Source organism: Callionymus lyra, chromosome 15 (genome assembly GCF_982586985.1).
Source record: "Callionymus lyra chromosome 15, fCalLyr1.hap1.1, whole genome shotgun sequence".
Lineage (NCBI taxonomy): Eukaryota > Metazoa > Chordata > Actinopteri > Syngnathiformes > Callionymidae > Callionymus > Callionymus lyra.
This window is the reverse complement of record NC_141832.1, coordinates 14508364-14524123: the sequence shown is the minus strand read 5'-3', so window position 1 is coordinate 14524123 and position 15760 is coordinate 14508364. Positions and strand designations below refer to the sequence as shown.

The following is a 15760-nucleotide window of genomic DNA, read 5'->3' as shown; positions in this document are numbered from 1 at the left end:
CCATCATATTTTAATCCCTTTAACCCGTATCTTAGTTATTCTCTATTATTCTCTAATAATCTCTTTTTATTTTTAAATCCTGTGATTATCACACTTTTTTTTAATTATTTTTCCACAGAATGTAATGTTTTTTTGATTTTTAATTATTTTTGTTTCTTATCTTTTAACACAAACCCTTACAACAGCCTCAGTATAAATTGTATAACAATTCGTTTTTATTCATATTAATGTTGATCGTGTTATTCATGTAGTTTCACTTTTAAATGAGTCACGCTGTTTTTTAAATAATCTGTTCTTATGTGTTACTTATTCTATATAAACAAATATATATATTTATAAAATTATTTTTATAAAATTGTATTACCCCCGCAAAAAAAAATAAAAAATGACCTAATTGTAATGCGTTGACTCACCACTAGAGGTCAGTGTACTTGAAGAGCTCTTCGTTGACCTTTTTCAGTTGTTAATCACACACAAACAATAAGTCGTAAAAAAAAGGCACTTTTATATCAGAAACTGTTCAAATCTGTGAACAAAAGTTCCAAAAGGCAGAAAGGAATGTTAAATTGGATATGTGTAAATATAACTAAATACACAAACAAGAAAATCAATTTTTCTCACTATTTAGTCTAATATTTGGTCAAAACCCTTATTAATTAAAGTTTAAATTGTATTTTTTTTACAACCTTCATTCACCCACACCATCTGATCCGAGTCCGTAAATGTCGATCTTTTGAGCGAACACTAGCTTTCGATGTACTTGGAGTCCACAGTGTGACTGTTGCGGATGGAAAACGGTCTCCAGGCCAAAAGTTGCAGAGCAGCGACGAACATGGGTACGAGACACACCAGGTAGAACATGACGGCGCCGAGATCCTCCGAGACGCTGTCGAAAGAACATGAAGTAAGACGTGTCATCAATACACAAAAATAAAAGGTGAAAAATGCTTCTAAAATATATATTTTGTAGTTAGAAAGCGATGATTAATTGAGCAACAAGATGTTTCACTTCGTACCCTGGACTCGATTCCGTCCCTTTAGCCTTGAGCTGCTCGTACCCGAACTGGTTGAGGATGTTCAGAACCAACATCGGGGCGAGAGACTGAGCCGGTTTGGTGAAGAGTGCGTTGGTGCCGAAGACCATGGAGGACAGAGGAGAACTGCAAAAGAAAGATGGACTCAGAGGAAGCCGAGTCGATGAAAGACGTCCACGTTTCTGACGTAGTCTACGACTCAGCAGCACAAAACAAACGTACCAACTCTGTCAGTTTGATCAGGATATAAGAACAAGTTGACAAACAGTCGGAGGAAATTTGAAATGAGTCAAGTTTGTAAATGTGTTTCAGCAACTTTAAAATGTTTTTTTTTAGGAAATTGTAAATTGTTTTATATTAGGAAATTGTAAATTGTTTTTTTCATGAAATTTAGTTTCAGAGTTTGTAAATTTGTTTTTAGGAAAGTGTAAAACTGTTGATTTGTTTTACATTATTGTGAATTTGATTCAGGAGTTTGTGAGTTTGTACATTTGTTTGAGGAAACTAATTTTTGTTTCACGAAATTGTAAATTTGTTTCACGAAATTGTAAATGTGTTTCACGAAATGTGAATTATCTTTACGAAATTGTATTTTATTTCTATTTTTATGAAATAGTCATTTTGTTTCAGAGTTTGTAAATTTGTTTTTAGGAAAGTGTAAAACTGTTGATTTGTTTAACATTATTGTGAATTTGATTCAGGAAATTGTAATTTAGTTTTAGAGTTTGTACATTTGTTTGAGGAAACTAATTTTTGTTTCACGAAATTGTAAATTTGTTTCACGAAATTGTAAATGTGTTTCACGAAATGTGAATTATCTTTTTTTTTATTTTTATGAAATAGTCATTTTGTTTCAGAGTTTGTAAATTGTGTTTCAAAGGTTGTAAATTTGTTTCACGAAATTGTAAGTTTTGTTCTAGGAAATTCTAAAACTGTTTCAGGAAATTGTAAATTTGCTTCAGCAAATTTTTATTTTTTGGAAATTGTAAATTGTTTTATTAAGGAAATTGTAATGTTGAGATAGAAATTGTAATTTTGTTTCAGAGTTTGTAAAAAAATATATATATAAGAAATTTCTTTCAGGAAACTGATTTTTGTTTCACGAAATTGAAAACTTGTTTCACGGAATTGTACATTTGTTTTACATAATAGTGAATTTGTTTCATGAAATTGTCATTTTTGTTTCAGAGATTGTAAAAAAAATTTTTAAAGGAAATTGTTAAACTGTTTTGCAAAAATTGTGAATTTGTTTCACATGATGAGTGAATTATCTTCACGAAATTGTACGTTTTTTGGGGGAAATAGTCGTTTTGTTTCAGAGTTTGTAAATTCTGCTTCAAACGTTGTCAATTTTTTTCAGAAAATTGTGATTTTCAAGTTTTAAAACTTCCTTTGTAGTTCTGGGCCCCCGTATAAATCAGATTGTTTTTATTTCACGTCATCTTGAGCTTCTTTTACATTGAAAAAACGGAATTATTTATTATTTTGTTTAGATTTAAACCCTTTTTTTTGCCTTTTAAAACTAGCCGAGCATCCAAATAAAATAAGCCGTGTTGTTATTCAACTTCACGCGTTACTTATATTAATGAACAACATATAGAAGCTGGATTTGAAGGTCATTTGTTCAAATGTTTATCCATCCAACCGCCTGACACATTGTTCTTAGAAGAAGGTCAACAATGTTTGACTTCAATACACAAGCAAACCAAGACTTGCTGACGCCAGTCGTACGTTTATATTAGGAAGTAGAGGTTTTTTAATTGTATTGTTATTGACTCTTAACTACTACTACACACCCGCACCAAACCTAGATCGTTATTTAAAAAAAAGTGCTCAGAGCCGGTTTATCTCGTTCACCTGCGCTTGTGCCTCTGCATGTCCATGTCCACGATGTCGGCCAGAGGGAGGTTGAAGAGGCTGAAGGTCGCCTGGATTAAAACCCTGTCGCACATGAAGCATGGATCACGTTTGTTGACATACCAATAAAACTACCTTTTTTAAAGCCAAAACGAGTCGTCGAATGAGCCTTCAAAAGAGTCGGCGACTCCTCACATGTTGGCGGTGAGGAAGAACGCCAGGATGAAGTAGTGACCCGGGCCCAGGACCAGCATCAGGGCGGCCATCGCCGCCTCCAGGTAGAAGGTGAGAAGAATGATCCTGTAGTAGCCGGAGGCCCGAAGGAGTCGCTCGCAGCTCAGCACCAGCAGCTGAGAGACGAGAAACATACAAGATTATTTTGTGGATTCCTGAAGACTGGGAGATGCAAACTTGTTTTTGGCGGTCTTGGAGAAGATACCTGTGGACAGATGAACCCGGCGCCGTACATGACGCTCTTGGCCTGCCAGGGAAGAACGTCGGGAGGAATCAGATGCTCGGCGAAGATCATGGTGAAGTTGTTGAAGAACGCCAACACGAAGACCTGGCAGAAGTTCATGGCGACGAAGTGCCGGAAGTCCCGGTCGGCCACGATCTGGAACGTCATGGTCTTCAAGGTGGAGACGGAAACGGGCTCGGGGACAACGCCGTCGTCGTCGGGACCTTTGGCGTCGAAGCGACTCTCGCTGTGGAGGCCGGTGTAGAGCATGCAGGCGCAGCTCAGGACCGCCACCGCCACCGTGAACTTCTGGAAGGACTCGAAGTCCTCCAGGTTCTTGGAGAAGACCCCGCAGAAGAGGACGCTGGAGGAGCCCAACAACGAGGCCACCTGACTGTACTTGACCAGTCGCAGCCGGTTCTGGTGCTGGCCGGAGATCTCGGCGAACAGGGCGCACTGGGCGAGCAGCACGAAGGTCAGCAGGCCGTCGAAGGCGCAGAGCGCCACGGTCAGGTGCAGACCACTCAGCCAGTCGCCGGCGGCGTAGGATCGCCACGGGAACCAGGCCAGCAGGAAGGACAGCGAGTAGAGCGGCGCTCCGTACAGGATGGAGAGGCGGCGCTGGGAGCAGCACGAGACCCTGGAGTTGTCCTGGAGGTAACCGAAGAGAGGGTCGTTGACCGCGTTCCACACCATGTAGACCACCTGGAGGTAAGAGTCGCCATTTTAACTTCATCACCTGTTCGTCCACCGTTTTAAACACCTATTGATTAGAGGTGTTAGAAAATATTGTTGCAATCAATATTTATGTGTTTTCAGAATACTTTGTTTATATTCAACAGCATTGTTTGTTAATACAATAAATATTTATATTTTTCTACTCATTACTTTAACAATATTCAACGGCACTGTATGTTAATAAAATTAATATTTTTTTTATTTTTACACAATACTTTAACAATATTCAACAGCACATGTTAATAAAATAAATATTTATATTTATTTACACGATACTGTAACAATATTCAACAGCACTGCATGTTGATAAAATAAATATTTATATTTATTTACACAATACTGTAACAATATTCAACAGCACATGTTAATAAAATAAATATTTCTATTTATTTACACGATACTGTAACAATATTCAACAGCACTGCATGTTGATAAAATAAATATTTATATTTATTTACACAATACTGTAACAATATTCAACAGCACATGTTAATAAAATAAATATTTCTATTTATTTACACAATACTGTAACAATATTCAACAGCACATGTTAATAAAATAAATATTTCTATTTATTTACACAATACTGTAACAATATTCAACAGCACTGCATGTTGATAAAATAAATATTTATATTTATTTACACAATACTGTAACAATATTCAACAGCACATGTTAATAAAATAAATATTTATATTTATTTACACAATACTGTAACAATATTCAACAGCACTGCATGTTGATAAAATAAATATTTATATTTATTTACACAATAATGTAACAATATTCAACAGCACATGTTAATAAAATAAATATTTATATTTATTTACACAATACTGTAACAATATTCAACACCACTGCATGTTGATAAAATAAATATTTATATTTATTTACACAATACTGTAACAATATTCAACAGCACTGCATGTTGATAAAATAAATATTTATATTTATTTACACAATACTGTAACAATATTCAACAGCACATGTTAATAAAATAAATATTTCTATTTATTTACACAATACTGTAACAATATTCAACAGCACATGTTAATAAAATAAATATTTCTATTTATTTACACAATACTGTAACAATATTCAACAGCACATGTTAATAAAATAAATATTTATATTTATTTACACGATACTGTAACAATATTCAACAGCACTGCATGTTGATAAAATAAATATTTATATTTATTTACACAATACTGTAACAATATTCAACAGCACATGTTAATAAAATAAATATTTCTATTTATTTACACAATACTGTAACAATATTCAACAGCACATGTTAATAAAATAAATATTTCTATTTATTTACACAATACTGTAACAATATTCAACAGCACTGCATGTTGATAAAATAAATATTTATATTTATTTACACAATACTGTAACAATATTCAACAGCACATGTTAATAAAATAAATATTTATATTTATTTACACAATACTGTAACAATATTCAACAGCACTGCATGTTGATAAAATAAATATTTATATTTATTTACACAATAATGTAACAATATTCAACAGCACATGTTAATAAAATAAATATTTATATTTATTTACACAATACTGTAACAATATTCAACACCACTGCATGTTGATAAAATAAATATTTATATTTATTTACACAATACTGTAACAATATTCAACAGCACTGCATGTTGATAAAATAAATATTTATATTTATTTACACAATACTGTAACAATATTCAACAGCACATGTTAATAAAATAAATATTTCTATTTATTTACACAATACTGTAACAATATTCAACAGCACATGTTAATAAAATAAATATTTCTATTTATTTACACAATACTGTAACAATATTCAACAGCACATGTTAATAAAATAAATATTTATATTTATTTACACAATACTGTAACAATATTCAACAGCACTGCATGTTGATAAAATAAATATTTATATTTATTTACACAATACTGTAACAATATTCAACACCACTGCATGTTGATAAAATAAATATTTATATTTATTTACACAATACTGTAACAATATTCAACAGCACATGTTAATAAAATAAATATTTCTATTTATTTACACAATACTGTAACAATATTCAACAGCACTGCATGTTGATAAAATAAATATTTATATTTATTTACACAATACTGTAACAATATTCAACAGCACATGTTAATAAAATAAATATTTCTATTTATTTACACAGTACTGTAACAATATTCAACAGCACTGCATGTTGATAAAATCAATATTTATATTTATTTACACAATACTGTAACAATATTCAACAGCACATGTTAATAAAATAAATATTTATATTTATTTACACAATACTGTAACAATATTCAACACCACTGCATGTTGATAAAATAAATATTTATATTTATTTACACAATACTGTAACAATATTCAACAGCACATGTTAATAAAATAAATATTTCTATTTATTTACACAATACTGTAACAATATTCAACAGCACTGCATGTTGATAAAATAAATATTTATATTTATTTACACAATACTGTAACAATATTCAACAGCACATGTTAATAAAATAAATATTTATATTTATTTACACAATACTGTAACAATATTCAACAGCACTGCATGTTAATAAAATCAATATTTATATATTTTCACACAATACTGTAACGATATTTAACAACACTGTATGTTAATTAAAAAAAACTTTTTACACAAAATTAAATAAGAGAAGGAAGGGGGTAAAACTTAAAAATGAAAAAAAAAAGTTTTTAACAATAATAACACATCCAAAAAGAACGGTGAGCAAGTTAAACATAAAAGCACTTTATTATTAAATATTTTAATAAATGTTTATCTGTATTTATCTTATGTTTTACCTTCATGACATGAAAAAAAAATACCAATATTAAAAAGTGCCAAATTTGTTGTTTAAAAATGTATATTTATCATGCAAATATTCACAGCGTTCTGTTTTTTTCATGTTTGCATTGCAAATGAACTACCAGCCGCAACATGGTAACGGTCATTACAATGACCATTACTGTTCTGCGAGATCCCGAGGATGACTAAGGACGAGAGGATACAGTGGACTCCAGCAGCTTTTAAAGATGATGTTTGGACATATTTTGGTTTGAAAACAAACAAAAGAAGTTACGACTTCGTCGAGAGTCGTGTGGTCTGTAAATTCTGCAACACCAGAGTCAAGTACTCGACAATACTACATATACATGTATATTCTTGTTACTACAGTATCACGATATATCGTATCATGATACGTATTGTCTTGTTTGACTCTTGCCAATACACATTATTATGATTACTATTTTGAGAGGGAAAGTCTGGGTCTCTTCATTTTATCTAGTGCCCCCGCGACCCGCACTCTGATTCCATTAAAGACACTAGATGGATACTCACTTGTGATTGGTGGAACGCTCCCTCGGATATCTTGTAGTTGTTGAGGAACAGTTTGACGTAGTAGAAGTTGAATATGTTGTTAATCATACTCGCGCCCAGTGTGGTCATAGCGTAGGCAGCCGCAGCTGGATTCACGCCCAGCTTGAAGAGACATCTTCCGACTTGTGTCCTGCGGCCGGAGACGAGTTTCTCTTGCATGGCGGCTCACGTCAGTCAAACACCGATCAATGTCCCCACTGTCTCCGAATCCTGATGCAAAATGAGCAATCGGAGGAGAGCGACTTAAAATGCTGTTGTTCTTCAGAGGAATGTCATGGCACTCGCTACCATTAGACCTTTACAAGTGACATTAAAAGAGAAATGAAATTTTGGCGTTTAACCTGTTTTAGTGGGCGGTTTTAAAAACACAAACAAGGCATCTGATTGGCCGATAGTCACGCTGGCGATTATCCGATTGGCTTTTAAAATATCCCGGAAGTAGTCGAAACGAATTTTAAAAAATCATATTTTTTATTTTTATTTATTTCCTGTAAGGGCATTTTAAACGTTTCATCAAGTCTAAGTTGATATTATTTGCCGAAATAAAAAGAGAGAAAATAAATGTTGGCGTTTAACCTGTTTTTAGTGGGCGGTTTTTAAAAACACAAACAAGGCATCTGATTGGCCGATAGTCACGCTGGCGATTATCCGATTGGCTTCTAAAAATATCCCGGAAGTAGTCGAAACAAATTGAAACAATCATATTTTTTATTTTATTTATTTTTTGTAAGGCCATTTTAAATGTTTAATCAAGTCCTAGCTGATATTATTTGCCGAAATAAAATTAAAAAAAGTTTTTAAACTATGAGCGAGGGAAGTGCCACCTACCGGATGTCGGGGGATTTGTTTGCCACGTTGCTGTCGTCAAGCAGCAGCGGGAGGATGTGAGTAGTTTGTCTGCCGAGGGCGGCGAGGAGAGAGAGTCTCGAACACACACCTGTCCGCCAGGTGTTTGTCGAAACATCTGCTCGATCATGCTGACGGACGTGATTCTGGAAGAAGACTTTGACAAGGATGGAGAGTCTTGGTACAAAGTCCAGGATCTGGAACACGGTGAGAGTTTTTTTTTCACGTCCTGTCAGCTTGTTTTCCGGTGTGTGACAACATGACAACAATAATACAAAATATAAATATATTTATTTAAAACCGTTTAGATGACGCGTTATTTAGTTTATACAGAAGTGAAGATGCGTTCAAGTACTTGGTCAAGAGTAGGATTTACTCCGATCATGAGATGGAGGCTCTTTATCTTGTTTTTTTTATATTTTTGTTCTTAGATTATTCATATTCAAAAAAATATGAATGAATAAAAGTATTATTACTTAAGTCAGTGTTTGATAAAGGAGCTCAAAACTAGTTTTCTCGTTATTTAAATAAAGAAAGTGATTGTTTAAAATCCATATTAATGAATAAAAGTATTATTATTTAAGTCAGTGTTTAATAAAGGAGCTCAAAACTAGTTTTCTCGTTATTTAAATAAAGAAAGTGATTGTTTAAAATCCATATTAATGAATAAAAGTATTATTATTTAAGTCAGTGTTTGTTAAAGAAGTTCAAAAAATAGTTTTGTCGTTATTTAAATAAAGAAAGTGATTGTTTAAATTTTTATTATTTTATTAACCTTTTTTTTCTTATTTATAAACCGTTTAAATATGCTTCTCAACATGTTTACAAGTAGGGAAAGTTTAAAACGTCAGTCCATGCACATAATAGTTGTTCCTCCTTCAAAATATAATAATAAAGGTTAATTACACAGTTCTTTTGTTCAGAGGATTAACTAAAAGGTGTGGCAGTGTTTATTTTTTTTAACCAGATCGCTGAAGGGTTGTTAGGCAACCATCACATGGTAATAACTGAGGATAATAACACATTGTTGACCCCGTGAGTTTTTTTATCTTCAACTCAAAACACTGTGTGGTTTGTGTGCGTTTTATTTCTCCTCCGACCCGACCCGACCCGGAGGAATCCCGTGTTGACATGTGTGCTGTCGTGACAGATCTCCACTTGGCAGCCGAGCTCGGGAAGAGTCTCCTGGACCGGAACCACGAGCTGGAGCAGGGCCTGCAGCAGATGTACTCCACCAACCACGACCAGCTGCAGGAGATCGAGGTGACGACCGGGGAGGAAAAAGTGTGGGGTTGGAAAAGTGTAACCACGGTGGTTGTGTAACTTAAATAGCACCGGGAAGAAGAAGATAATCCCTGTGTGACCTAATGAGTGCTGAGTCGAGATGGCAAGTTGTTACTCGTAGTAAGACGTTTGCCAGCGAATGGTTTTACTTTCACCGAACAAAGTTCCATTGAAGGCTCTTTACACTTGATTTATTTGATTTATTCATTACATTTTTCGCCATTAAATTCCTCTTAAAAGTGTCTCATGAAACCACTTGATATATTTCTTTAATAGTTATTTTTATGTTGTTTTCATGACGATACAACTTGAATTGTCAAGGTGACCCGAAAACAAATGTGTTTGTGGTATCCCTTGTGTTGTCTCTGGGTCAAGGTGACCCGAAAACAAATGCGTTTGTTGTATCCCTTGTGTTGTCTCTGGGTCAAGGTCACCAGAAGACAAAGTAAGTAAGTAAGTAAGTAATATTTATTTATATAGCGCTTTTCGAGACCAGGGTCACAAAGCGCTTTAACAATCAAAACAATACTCAAAACAGTACATACTTCAAAGATCAAGACAACACCGAGAACAACACAGGAGTTCGAGAAATTCAAGGAAAAGCCTGAACAAAGGTGTTTGTGCTATCCCTTGTGTTGTCTCTGGGTCAAGGTCACAGAAGACAAAGGTGTTTGTGCTATCCCTTGTGTTATCTTTGGGTCAAGGTGACCAGAAAACAAATGTGTTTGTGGTATCCCTTGTTTTGTCTCTGGGTCAAGGTGACCCGAAAACAAATGTGTTTGTGGTGTCCCTTGTGTTGTCTTTGGGTCAAGGTGACCAGAAGACAAACGTGTTTGTGGTATCCCTTGTGTTGTCTCTGGGTCAAGGTGACCAGAAGACAAACGTGTTTGTGGTATGCCTTGTGTTGTCTCCTGGTCAAGGTGACCCGAAAACAAATGTGTTCGTGGTATCCCTTGTGTTGTCTCTGGGTCAAGATGACCAGAAGACAAACGTGTTTGAAGTATCCCTTCTGTCGTCTCCTGGTCAAGGTGACCCGAAGGCTAAAAAAAAACAAATGTATTTGTGGTATCCATTGTGTTATCACTCGGTGTAGGTGACCCGAAAACAAATGTGTTCGTGGTATCCCTTGTGTTGTCTCTGGGTCAAGATGACCAGAAGACAAACGTGTTTGTGGTATCCCTTGTGTTGTCTCCTGGTCAAGGTGACCCGAAGGCTAAAAAAAAACAAATGTGTTTGTGGTATCCATTGTGTTATCTCTCGGTCTAGGTGACCCGAAAAACAAATGTGTTTGTGGTATCCCGTCTGTTGTCTCCTGGTCAAGGTGACCCGAAGGCTAAAAAAAAACAAATGTATTTGTGGTATCCATTGTGTTATCACTCGGTGTAGGTGACCCGAAAACAAATGTGTTCGTGGTATCCCTTGTGTTGTCTCTGGGTCAAGATGACCAGAAGACAAACGTGTTTGTGGTATCCCTTGTGTTGTCTCCTGGTCAAGGTGACCCGAAGGCTAAAAAAAAAAACAAATGTGTTTGTGGTATCCATTGTGTTATCTCTCGGTCTAGGTGACCCGAAAAACAAATGTGTTCGTGGTATCCCTTGTGTTGTCTCTGGGTCAAGGTGAACGCCCTCCCTGGCTTCCATAAATACATATGCAGTGGTAGAGGTCGTTTACCTTGACCCAGAGACACACAAGGGATACAAATGTAACTATTTTTATTAATTGACTTTAATCATTTGTATATTGAAAGCTTGAATTGTTTTTTATTGAATATTAAAATTAAATTATTTGTATATTGAAAGCTTGGTAAAATTGGTAAACATTTTTTCAAATAATTATGTACTTTATAAATAGTATATGTATATTTCATATTTTTGAATAATTCTAATAGTTATCTACAATATTCCGAAGGCACTGATCTTGTGTATTGAGGATCTTCTTAGGGACGTAAAATAAACGTTGCCAACCATGTGTTTGGATGATTATGAAAGTGAAAAAAAAAACATTTTAAAACTATGTTTCCGAGTCTCAGTCTCGCGTGTGCAGATCTCGGTCGCAGGTCGACTCTGTTAAGCGTCTTACGGACGGATCTACTCGGGTGGTTAATCCCCGCTGGATCAACCTTCAACCGGCCCGTATTAGAAAGTGTCAAAAAACGCAGCGTCAGCGTGTTTTCAGAACTAGCATCAATTTACGGTTTTGTGTTTTTTTTAATGGTTTTAATGTATTTTTCTCTCTCCAGTACTTGTCCAAGCAGGTGGATCTGCTGCGTCAGATGAACGACCAGCACGCCCGAGTGTACGAGCAACTGGACCTGGCGTCCCGCGACCTGGAGAACGGGAACCAGCGCCTGGCGCAGGAAAACCGCGTGGCCCAGCAGAGGATCCACAGGTCGGTTTTCGGCCCGTTCCTCCGCCATCTTGGCTTCACTGAATCTCCAATCTGCAGTCTCACAGAGACCATGGAGGGCCTCCAGACCCTCGTGGAGGACCTGCAGAGCCAGGTGGACGGGCTGAGGAGCGCCCAGGCCGAGAGGACCAAGAGGGACCTGGCGGAGCAGCGACGTGGTCTCGGGGCTCAGAGCGTCTCCTGCCTCCGGGAGCTCTACGACCTGCATGACGACAGGTTAGACAGGAAATGACTTCCCCCCCGACAGGAAGTTGCGTAACTTTATTGCTAAAGAGTTTCTCCTTCAATATCTTGTCTGGACCGGACTTGATCCATTAGTCTGATGAGATTAAAATATAATCCCGGAGACGTTTATCCAACATCGTCGTCAACATCGTATTAAATCGATTGTAGGTCAGGGCAGCGTGTGCGGTGGATTAAAAATTTAAAAACGCTATTAATTTTTACTACAAATACTTTTCAAAAATACAATTAAATACCTTTTAGGTTAATTTCTAATACATCTAACACATTTCCTGTCCTGTGGAGAATGCATATAATTCAGTGTTGTGTTGATAAACACAATTATATCTTTATTTTATTTAATTATTATCTAATTCTGTTCACATCAATGTACAGTTCACTTGTTTTATTTTCATTTTTGTCTATTTAATTCATATCATTTTATTTAGCTCTATATTTTATCTTTCTGATTGTTCCCTTTGTGTTTAATAAAGAGTCATATATTAACAGTAACCGGAGATATTTACCACATTAAATCGGTAAAAATTAAGTGGATTTGTATCATCTAAACTCTTTTTTTTAAATGAAAAAAAATTAATCAGAATGTACGACACGTTTTAAATTAAATACCTTTTAGGTTAATTTCTAATACATCTAACACATTTCCTGTCCTGTGGAGAATGCATATAATTCAGTGTTGTGTTGATAAACACAATTATATCTTTATTTAATTTAATTATTATCTAATTCTGTTCACATCAATGTACAGTTCACTTGTTTTATTTTCATTTTTGTCTATTTAATTCATATCATTTTATTTAGATCTATATTTTATCTTTCTGATTGTTCCCTTTGTGTTTAATAAAGAGTCATATATTAACAGTAACCGGAGATATTTACCACATTAAATCGGTAAAAATTAAGTGGATTTGTATCGTCTAAACTTTTTTTTTTAAATGAAAAAATATTAATCAGAATGTACGACATGTTTTAAAAAATACACATGTGTATATATTCAAAATATATAATGTTCGTTATTATAAAAACTTGCCAAAGCAATTAATACACCTTCATAATTAGTTAATAAATTCAATTTGTACTGCAGTCAACAGTTGTAAACGACTCATAGAGAATCCACAGGTTAGTAAAATGATTTGTGGTTCTCTGTCTAACAATAAAACACTGGAGAAAGGTTCAAAATAAAGTGTATTACTCAGGTGGTCATAATGTTATGGCTCCTCGTTGCATAACTGCTAATTGCAAAAGCAAGAAAAATGATCTTTTTTGATCCAAAGCTGAAGGATTTGTCGTGTGAAACATGTTTGGATTAGAAGTTAAGGCTTGAAGTTGTTGTTCAGATGATGTACTTTTTAAGTTCCTAACACGACGGATTATTTCTCAGGCATCCGGCCGAGGAGGGTTGGTTCCGGTCGCCTCTGGGCCGGACCCGCCCGAGCCCCGAGGAGGAGCAGGCGGCGCTGCAGAAGTCCGTGCGGACCCTTCAGAACCAGATCGGGGCGGAGAGGAGGCGGAGGGAGGCGGCGGAGCGAGAGCGCGAGCTGACGGCGAAGGAGAACGAAGGTCTGGAGGGTCGACTGGACCTGCTGGTCGGGTGTCGGGCCAGACAGAGGGAGCTGGAGGAGGAGGTGGAGCAGCTGAGGGTCCTGTGGAGGGCGGACTGTAGTCGCAGGTAACATAAGATTGATTGATTTAAAGTGTTTTTCTTTTTTCAATCTTTTGTTAAACATCTTTTTTTTCAGTGTTTTTATTTTGAATCTTTTTTTTTTTAATTTTCTTATTCAAATAAATAATTATTTATTTATTGGATCTTTATTAAATGTTTTATTTTTTCATTTTGAATCTTTTTCCTATTTTAGAAAATGTTCAATCTTTTTATAAATTTGATATTTTGGATAATATATACATTTCTTTTAATTACATTTTTAGCATTTCTTCTAATTTTTTTATATCGAGTCTTTTTGTATTGAATACTTTTTTTTCATTTATTTATCTTGCTTTTTTTTCAGTTTTTTTACAAAAATAAATTGTATACCTTTTTTTAAATTGTTAAACTTTCTACCTGTTACTTTTTAAATATTTTTTCATTTTTAATTATTTTTCTATTTTTCTTATTACTTTCTATTTCAAATTATTTTTTACAATATTTCTTTTTAAATATTTTTTTATATTTCAGATCTTTATCTATTTTTATTTCGAACTTGTTTAATTTTTTTTTCATTTTAACTTGTATTTTTTAATTTGGTCTATATTCTTTAATTTTATATACATTTTTTCCTCTTTTTCAAATAGTTCATTTTGTTTTACTATGAAAATATAACTCAAACACACAGTAAAAGTGCTTCCTGCACATTTGTAAATATTGTTTCTCGCCCTCTCTCTCTCTCCAGGAAGCCGGAGCTGATGCCCGACACAGTTTTCTTCGCCTCGGAGGAGAAACCAGACCCTGACCCGAGCGAGACCGAAGGCAGGATCCAGCGTCAGAGGTGCAACAGCGACGGCCTCCTGTCTTCCTCTCACGACTTCCGCCGGGGTCACGAGAGGTCGTGCATCCGGCGGGCGGAGGTGGCGAAGCAACGAGGCGTCTCTCTGTTCACCGAGGTGGACGCCCAGTACAGCGCCCTGCAGGTGACCTCAGGGACGTCAAGAACGTCAGGAACGTCCATCAAACCTTGTCTTTTTTTTTCCTCCAGGTGAAGTACGAGGAGCTGCTGCAGAGGTGCCAGCTCGCCTCCGCGGGTCCGACCCACAAGTCCGTCCAGACCTCCTCCTGCAGTCCCTCCGCCAGAGTCCGGCGCCGCCGCTCCGGCTCCTCTGGGTTCCCCGACCTGACGACGGCCCTGGAGGACGTCCAGCAGCCCGAGTACAAAGTCCTCTTCCAGCAGATCTTCACCTGCATCCAGAAGACCAAAGAGGACCTGAGTGAAAACAGGCGCACCCTTCGAGACTGACCTCCGCTAGCGCCCCCTTCCTTCCGTCCCATCACTGTTACAAGCATTTCTTTCAAAATCCAGAAGATTTTTTGTATTAAGTATTAAGTCTTTGACCTTTGACCTCTAGAGAGAACCTTCATAAATACTTTTTTTTTTATGAATTATGTAAACGCAGGAATGTCGTAAGAGGATGAAAAGTGATCAAACCGTGGGTTGGTTAACCAGCTTAACTGGTTGTGGACGTACAGTAGAGGTCACTGGTGGCACATAACTCAGCACTTTGAACGGAGAACAAATATTTATTTTTGATAGGTTAGAAAAAAAAAAGTATTTAATAACTTTTATTTATTGTCAAGCATAAAAAAAAAGTATTTCTTTTGATTTTCAGACTAAATTTAAATGAATATAAATATTGTAACATGCTGTGAAAGATTGGAAATGACAGGAATTAATGTTAACTTTGGATGTTAAATATCATTTAATGTCGCTTTTTAGATTCAAGGTGCTTTTTTTGACAATTGTGTTA

The 15760-nt window shown here is 35.6% G+C and overlaps 2 protein-coding genes across 2 annotated transcripts in view; one reads left to right on the top strand and one right to left on the bottom strand.

The window, feature by feature from the left end:
* Nucleotides 1-77: 77 nt before the first annotated feature.
* Nucleotides 78-7860, bottom strand: mfsd13al (major facilitator superfamily domain containing 13a-like). Its single transcript, XM_087809928.1, has 6 exons — nucleotides 7487-7860; nucleotides 3331-4053; nucleotides 3087-3241; nucleotides 2892-2975; nucleotides 1017-1160; nucleotides 78-886 (listed from the first exon to the last, which is right to left on the bottom strand). The coding sequence occupies exons 1-6, from the start codon at nucleotides 7682-7684 to the stop codon at nucleotides 745-747; spliced, it is 1446 nt and encodes a 481-aa protein (XP_087666054.1). The 5' UTR covers nucleotides 7685-7860; the 3' UTR covers nucleotides 78-744.
* A 546-nt stretch (nucleotides 7861-8406) lies between these two features.
* The window catches only part of cdr2a (cerebellar degeneration-related protein 2a), a 7449-nt gene continuing 95 nt past the window's right edge, over nucleotides 8407-15760 (top strand). The window contains exons 1-7 of the mRNA XM_087809138.1: nucleotides 8407-8578; nucleotides 9522-9634; nucleotides 11895-12043; nucleotides 12101-12277; nucleotides 13686-13973; nucleotides 14692-14929; nucleotides 14995-15760. The exon at nucleotides 14995-15760 is cut by the window's right edge and continues 95 nt beyond it. Coding sequence (XP_087665264.1) covers nucleotides 8500-8578; nucleotides 9522-9634; nucleotides 11895-12043; nucleotides 12101-12277; nucleotides 13686-13973; nucleotides 14692-14929; nucleotides 14995-15252 — 1302 coding nt within the window. The 5' untranslated portion in view covers nucleotides 8407-8499 and the 3' untranslated portion in view covers nucleotides 15253-15760. The remainder of the gene's footprint in view (nucleotides 8579-9521; nucleotides 9635-11894; nucleotides 12044-12100; nucleotides 12278-13685; nucleotides 13974-14691; nucleotides 14930-14994) is intronic.

What these genes read in the sequence shown, in the direction of transcription:
- mfsd13al (XM_087809928.1), bottom strand. Translation starts at nt 7,684, where the DNA reads ATGCAAGAGAAACTCGTCTCCGGCCGCAGGACACAAGTCGGAAGATGT. An exon ending in CCGGGTTCATCTGTCCACAG is followed by an intron (nt 3,242 to 3,330) that starts GTATCTTCTCCA and finishes CTCGTCTCTCAG; the next exon opens with CTGCTGGTGCTGAGCTGCGA. An exon ending in TTCTTCCTCACCGCCAACAT is followed by an intron (nt 2,976 to 3,086) that starts GTGAGGAGTCGC and finishes CATGTGCGACAG; the next exon opens with GGTTTTAATCCAGGCGACCT.